Here is an 8,451-nt window from a genome sequence, read left to right as displayed (position 1 = left end):
TTACAACAGAATTTTTTAAAATCTTAATCCACGAGAACATACACGTACTATAGTTTGAGCACATAGAAAGATAATTTAAATGGAGCCATAATCAAACCCAGCGGAATGCGCATTGATTTTCTTAAACTCTCTCTCGTCTATTGGGGGTTACAGAACATGTATAAATAGGGTTATCAATTCATAAAATTTTACCTCAGTGGACAGCCAATGCTTTTGACACAGAAGAAAATGTAGTTCGTTAATATGGCGTCTATGAAATAACAGATTAATGGGAATTATTCTGTTTCTTTTTTCTCTTTTCCAGGCTTTCCACTACTTTATATGGTCAGACTATTCATCTAATAGTTCCATTTAGACAGGACTCTGGATTAACCTCCGAATCACCAATATTTATTGTATATAAAAGCTTTTTAACTCATCCATTAGCTGGCAAAGTGACATGTTAATTGTGCATATTACGGAGGATAAAGCAGCGGCGTTTTTATTGTAAAAGTTTAATAGCATGGCGCGAGATGCTGTAGTGATATAACAACCTTTAAACTGCAGGAGAGATTTGACAAGTATGGATCGGTGCATAAAATACTAGCCAGTCAGGACACATTCCAAAAGACATCGATCACGACCCAATAATTAAACACAACTTTATCATCGGAGCAGTAAACTGGGACTAAAAACTGGAAGGTTTTTAGGAATTAAAACCGAGTTCATAATACACAATTACCTGCATTGTTGAAGAGGCTGAGATTGTATCGGAAAATAGCAAAGATAAGTATCAGAGCAGATTCAACTATTTAATGGGGACATAAAAGCCAGTCACACAATCAATAGAAGTCCCGGGTTATACTTTTGTGACTGTAATCAACGGACAATGGACAATTATTCACAAAATATCATGGACCTTCGTCCCAGACAGATCTTACTGTGTCGTCTTTGAAGTCTTTGGGACTATCTACTTCAAAGCAAAATCATCTCATTTAGCCGCAGAAGTAGCTGTAATTGAGAGTGAAGATGAAATAAAACAATTCCTTTAACCATCTTCGGAGACAGGGATCATTCGATTCTGGGTAAGGTGCAATTTTCTTTACTCTAATTGGCTCTACATTGACTTAACAGAGCAGCTAGTCATCTCTGTAACGAAGATAAGGACACTTCATTGTGATGCAACGGCGCTGAAAGAACTTGTTCCGTCACCTTATTAACAAACTTTGAATACTTATGGAGAAAACTGTGATTTTCGTTTAGTTTTCCTTGAATCTAAAATGCATTCAACACAGTTTGAAAACTTTGATAATGTCTCGGCTTTCATAGGATACAACCAAACAACAGAAATGTTTAACAAGACGGATGTGAATGACACTCGAAGCCCACGTGGTCCCCCGGACGACTTACTTTTACAAGTTATAACGCCCGGACAGTCCTACATAGTGCCTATTAATGGAATTGTGTCTATTATTTTCATATTAGTAACCATCGTTACCAATATTCTTGTCATGTTAGTTCTACTTCGGAAACACATGCGATCCCCAACTAACATTATACTATCTGCTATGGCCCTGGCAGACATGCTTACTGGATTGTTTCCCCTTCCAATGTATTTCTACTTTTTCACGCTCGGAAACTACGCTGATTACCCACCATACAATTGGTGTTATGTTTACAAATTGTTTGCGGAATACCTGCCTATGATTTTTCACACTGCCTCAATATGGCTGACTGTCTTCTTAGCGATTCTAAGGTACATCTACATCTGTCATACAGATATGGCCAGAAAATTTTGCACCGTGTCTAATGTTATCAAAACTACAGTAGGTATTTATGTTGTGGCGGCTTTGACGCAAACTACCCGTTTCATAGAGTCCCAATTTATCCCAATCACGAAGCCTTCAAAGATAAATCCGAATGAGACAATCACCACCTGCATTCTTCCTTTCAGTCCCTTTGTGGCCCAAGATGTGGACCTGTATTACAATTTGATTTATGGATTTAGGGTAATATTTATTCACTTCATTCCTTGCTCACTTCTGTTGATCTTAAATGCGCTCCTTATCCGAACAATGCGTCAAGCTCAACTTCGACGGAGACTGCTTATGAGACAAAACAAGAAAAGTGAATCAAAGAAACTTGCAGACAGCAACTGTACGACATTAATGTTGGTCGCTGTTCTGGGATTATTTCTGCTTGTAGAACTGCCTCTTGGCGTTCTTATGATATTGTTCAGCATACAAAATACGCTGGACATACCGATTTTTGAATTGAGTAATTTCGCCCTAATGACCACTGTGTCCAACACCAGCATTCTTGTGTCTTATCCGTTGAACTTTTTGATATATTGTGCAATGAGTCGACAATTCAGAGAAACTTTTAAGAGAATATTCACTTGCAAGCCTATGCCTTTGCAACGGGAGTGCTCACATTATACAGCCGTTCCACAGGAGAATGGAAAAGCGCACCAGCAAGAAGGTACAAACGTGGTAGAAATCTCCGAGTACAAGAAAACTGGATGACGAAAATAAAAGTTTTCCGTCCCTGATTGTTACAGGAACTTGAAAAATGAACAAGCCCTGTGATCTGTTAATATGTATGTGTGTAACCGTTATCTGTATATAGGAAAGTCGTGCTGGAAATTTTTATTTGTCTCCTGTTACATGTATGTTCGCCCTTACGTACCGACAAACTGATTATGCGTTGACAAATTAATCTCGGTTTAGAGTTTCCTAATAGTGTTCAACCGAAGAACCTAATAGTGTTCAACCGAAGAATGCTAAGATGAATAGGGGCGAAAATAAAACAGGGACCAAACATATTAGTAGTATATGGAAAAACTTAGGAATAGGAATTATATTTATCATTATAGATAATTAAAAACAGTGTCATCCCTAACGTACTTATTTATAAAAAATCTGAAGTAGGATTATATTTCTGTAATTTCATTTATTTTTTACCAGTTGCATTCGTAGCTTTTTCGTGATTTGGTGTAATAAAGCTGGACAATCCGTGTAATTCTTGAATTGTTCATCATTTCATGATGGAAGATGGATGGGATGACGCTTGTAAAATAAACCCCCTATTGTTTGCCACGCCATCCTCCGACTCCCGTATATTAATTAAGTTCACTTCATGGTAGTATTGTATCGTATGTAACAATCACCTATTATTACCACATATAAATTTAGCGGCCTTTCTTTCGTCGTAAAGAAATTATTCAATAAGGCACAAATTAGATATCCGGAGAGATCAGGCGATCAATCTTGCTGTGGGAACGATGTATGACCTTTCTAATGATAATTAACTATTATACATGCATCATTTCACTATTATTGGTTTTGTAGACCTTTTTTCTTCTTCAAAATGATGAATGGTAATGGCACAATATTGTATATAAGTGGCAATTTGTGTATTTCTTTACATTAGCCATCAAAACATATCTATTAAAGTAGAAATGGGGTTCTTTTCAGTTCAAAATTAAAGGCAAAACTGTTCTGAAAGCAGTCAATGCCGACGTAAAAATAACATTTTTATTTAGGTCTTTGAGCCGATGTTCCATGTTTCCCTTCATCAAGTGTCATTATGTATCAAATCATTGACTTGTATTTACCAGTATCACTCAGGAACGACTCCTGAATGATTCCCTCTAGAGATACTAAAGCATGTTAAGAAATGGAAATATGTGATTAACAGAAGCAAATGTCACAGCCCTAGACAGGACATGCGTAATCGAATGGATACTCCGGGAAGGAGATGGAAACTTTCAATTAATACTCCAATCTATGATTTCTATTTTGCCCGATGGAACAATTCGTGATATTTCCCCTTTTTACACTAGCAACAATGTACATGTTCTAAGGAGTAGTATCTAAAATCTTGGGAACAACCCAAACAAGAGGCCTACAGGCCTTATCGGTCACCTGAGTACTAGTGAAAAGTATCACTACTCCCAAGGGCTATGAAATCTTTAAAAAAAATCCTGTTCTGAATATCTATGCTAAATTCTAATGTTCAGCAACAGTATATAACAAGATGTCCTCAAAAGTGCTTCCACTGATGAAAGGCTTTACATGATATAATATGTGTATTAACATTAAAAGATATGTCTTGACTAATTTGGACCCATCCTAGAGTCAAAACCCTGGTTGTGAAATTCACCATTTTTTGTACACCCTTTTCTGCATTTAAATTTTATACAGTATCAGCAAACTTAAACGAGTCCTTCAAATCATTAATATAATTTGGACACCACCCTGAAACCAAACCCTTACCCCTAGGATCATGCAATATACAATTTTGATAAAAGACTACCTACTCCTTCTAAATATCCATTTAGTTTCAATTTAGTATCAACAGCACTGAAGAATTCTAAATATGTTAATTAAAATAATGTTTTACACATAAACACTATATACTAAGTTTGGCCCCGCCCTGGAGTCAAAACCCCTAACCCGAGGATCATGAAATTTACAATTTTGTACAAGAAGATTTTTGAAATTGGTCAATTTTGCACAGGTTTGCCCCGCCCCTAAGGCCCAATGAGTACAGGAATCCTGAAATTTACAATTTATGTCCTTGTTCCAAAGATGTTTCATACCAAATTTGAAAAGACTTGGAATGGTAGTTATCAAGAAGAAGTTTAAAAATTCCACATTTAACAACTGCCTATTTTGGCCCACCCTAATACCAATTCCCCTACCCCCCTGGGATAATCAAATTTACTATTTTGGTAAAGGACAATCTGCTCTTTCTAAATATCCATTCAGTTTCAATTTAATATCAATAGCACTAAAGAAAATGTTATGTAAGTATTTTAGACAGAGACACTATTGTATAATAAGTTTGGCCCCACACTGGAGTCAAAACTCCTACCCCAGGGATCATGAAATTTACAATTTTGGTAGAGGCCTTCCTGTTCTACATCATTAAGCATTTAGTTTTTCTTACACGTGCGGTTCTAGAGAAGATTTTTGAAACTTGGTATTTTGGGGAGTTTTTGCCCCACCCCTGGGGGTATAAGAGTCCTTAAATTTACGCCCCTTGTCCCAAAGATGATTCATGCCAAATTTGAAAAGAATTGGAATAGTAGTTATCAAGAAGAAATTCAAAATGTTCAATTGTTAACGCACGACGGACGAAAACCAATTGCAATAGGTCACCTGAGTGTACTCAGGTGACCTAAAAACTAATACTTTAATATTTGAGCTTCAAATTTTATCTCTTCTAACTTCTAAATATCAACATTTTAAAATCATAATTTGCATTGTCAAACAACTTGCAAAAACCGGGTTGCAATAAAGAATGGATGTTTCAATTGAAAATCTACTACTGGTATTCACGAAGAAAAGATTATAACCCTGTGTGACCCGTTTCACACAAAACTCTTATGTAGTAGTTGCCTAAGATTTCGAATTGAAATTAACCATATGACGAAAGCTGAGACAGCTTAGAAGCAATAATGGCTGAGGTACTTGCTTCTGTTGATGCAGTGGATTCTATAGTTATGGTACATGCAAGTATACAAAAGTACATACCAGTATATGTATACTAAATCACTGGACTGTATCGTTATGGTACATACTGCTTATACTAAATCACTGAACTGTATCGTTATGGTACATATCGTTATACTAAATCACTAAACTATCGTTATGGTACATACCGGTATACTAAATCACTGGACTGTATCGTTATGGTACATACTGTCTATACTAAATCACTGGACTGTATCGTTATGGTACATACTGCTTATACTAAATCACTGAACTGCATCATTATGGTCATACCGTTATACTAAATCACTACACTGTATCGTTATGGTACATAATGGTATACTAAATCACTGGATTGTATCGTTATGGTACATACTGTCTATACTAAATCACTGGACCGTATCGTTAAGGTACATACCGGTATACTAAATCACTGGACTGTATCGTTATGGTACATACTGTCTATACTAAATCACAGGACTGTATCGTTATGGTATATGCTGTCTATACTAAATCACTGGACCGTAACGTTAAGGTGCATACCGGTATACTAAATCATTGGACTGTATCGTTATTGTAGATACCGGTATACTAAATCACTGGACTGTATCGTTATGGTACATACCGGTATACTAAATCACTGGACTGTATTGTTATGGTACATACCGGTACACGAAATCACTGAACTGCATCGTTATGTTACATATCGGTACACTAGATCACTGCACTGTATCGTTATGGTACATACCGGTATACTAAATCACTGGACTGTATCATTATGGTATATACCGGTATACTAAATCACTGGACTGTATCATTATGGTATATACCGGTATACTAAATCACTGGACTGTATCGTTATAGTATATACCGGTATACTAAATCACTGCACTGTAACGTTATGGTACATACTATCTATACTAAATCACTGGACTGTATCGTTATGGTACATGTATATACCGGTATACTAAATCACTGGACTGTATCGTTATGGTACATTCCGGTACACGAAATCACTGAACTGCATCGTTATGTTACATACCGGTATACTAAATCACTGAACTATATCGTTATGGTAGATACCGGTATACTAAATCACTGAACTGTATCATTAAGGTACATACCAATATACTAAATCACTGGACTGTATCGTTATGGTACATACTGTGTATACTAAATCACTGGACTGTGTCGTTACGGTACATACCGGTACACTAAATCACTGGACTGTATCGTTATGGTACATAATGTATATACTAAATCACTGGACCGTATTGTTATGGTACATACCGGTATATTAAATCACTGGACTGTATCGTTATGGTACATACCGGTATACTAAATCACTGGACTGTATCGTTATGGTACATACCGGTATACTAAATCACTGGACTGTATCGTTATGGTACATACCGGTATAGTAACATACTTGATAATATCGTTAGGGCATATCTCGGTATACAGAAGTACTAGAATGTAACGTTGTGGTACATGTCTGAAATATGGATTGTATCTTAATGGTACATTCTATTCATGCCAGTGAAGATGACTGTAACGATACATGCCGGTGAAGATGACTGTAATGATACATGCCGGTGAAGATGACTGTAACGATACATGCCGGCGAAGATGACTGTAATGATACATGCCGGTGAAGATGACTAACGATACATGCCGGTGAAGATGACTGTAACAATACATGCCAGTGAAGATGACTGTAACGATACATGCCGGTGAAGATGACTGTAATGATACATGCCAGTGAAGATGACTGTAACGATACATGCCAGTGAAGATGACTGTAAAGATACATGCCGGTGAAGATGACTGTAACGATACATGCCGGTGAAGATGACTGTAACGATACATGCCGGTGAAGATGACTGTAAAGATACATGCCGGTGAAGATGACTGTAACGATACATGCCGGTGAAGATGACTGTAACGATACATGCCGGTGAAGATGAATGTAATGATACATGCCGGTGAAGATGACTAACGATACATGCCGGTGAAGATGACTGTAACGATACATGCCAGTGAAGATGACTGTAAAGATACATGCCGGTGAAGATGACTGTAAAGATACATGCCGGTGAAGATGACTGTAACAATATATGCCGGTGAAGATGACTGTAATGATACATACCGGTGAAGATGAATGTAAAGATACATGCCGGTGAAGATGACTGTAAAGATACATGCCGGTGAAGATGACTGTAATGATACATGCCCGTGCGCTATATCTGTTTTGCTTTTATGTCACATAATTGTTTTGTTTTGATTTTGTTTCTTGTTTGACGTCAAATAATATATTTCAAAACCTAATTCTCAAGAGACATGCTTTGACCACTTTTGATTATGGGCAAGGTAATCAATTCAAATATTAGATGTACGTGTTTATTTTTCTGAATTGAACGTCCCATGATCTTTGATTCTAATTCCATCTATACATTTCCTTTTCAACTGGTCTGTTTTCAAATATGAAACAATTTGTTCTTAGAAATTTCAAAGTTCATATATTCTTTCTCTCTCCTTAGCGCGTTATATATATATATATATATATATATATATATATATATATATATCTTTCTCATATAGTATTTTCTCTAAATACCGGTATTATATCAATAACTATTTGTTGGTGTATTCCTGTGATTTTGTGCGGAATTCTGAAAGAGGTTCCTGGTGCGCGAGAACCGGGATGTGTGCACATGTAAATGGTTGCCATTAGATATTTTCGTATTGTTATTTTAACATAACACCTGAATGCTCTGTAGCTTTAAACACCGTTAGATAGTGCTTTCTATTGTAAATATCTGCTGGCCAAACATTAACATTTCTAAATAAAGATATTTGGTTTAAACTTCTATCAATTTTTTTGTTCTAATGTACTATTACTTTTTGTTGAAACATGCAGGTTTGGGTATTGGTTGGGTGTTGTAACGTTATTCAATGCCTATTATAATAGATG

General features: G+C 36.4%; 1 protein-coding gene across 1 annotated transcript; it reads left to right on the top strand.

Moving 5' to 3' along the window:
* The first annotated feature begins 308 nt into the window (after nucleotides 1–308).
* LOC125672432 (sex peptide receptor-like) lies at nucleotides 309–3,445 on the top strand. The gene has a single exon (XM_048908684.2). The coding sequence runs from the start codon at nucleotides 1,260–1,262 to the stop codon at nucleotides 2,502–2,504; it is 1,245 nt and encodes a 414-aa protein (XP_048764641.1). The 5' UTR covers nucleotides 309–1,259; the 3' UTR covers nucleotides 2,505–3,445.
* The last annotated feature ends 5,006 nt before the right edge of the window (nucleotides 3,446–8,451 follow it).

The sequence above is a fragment of the Ostrea edulis genome, chromosome 4 (genome assembly GCF_947568905.1).
Source record: "Ostrea edulis chromosome 4, xbOstEdul1.1, whole genome shotgun sequence".
Classification (NCBI taxonomy): Eukaryota; Metazoa; Mollusca; class Bivalvia; order Ostreida; family Ostreidae; genus Ostrea; species Ostrea edulis.
This window is presented reverse-complemented; position numbering and strand designations above follow the sequence as displayed.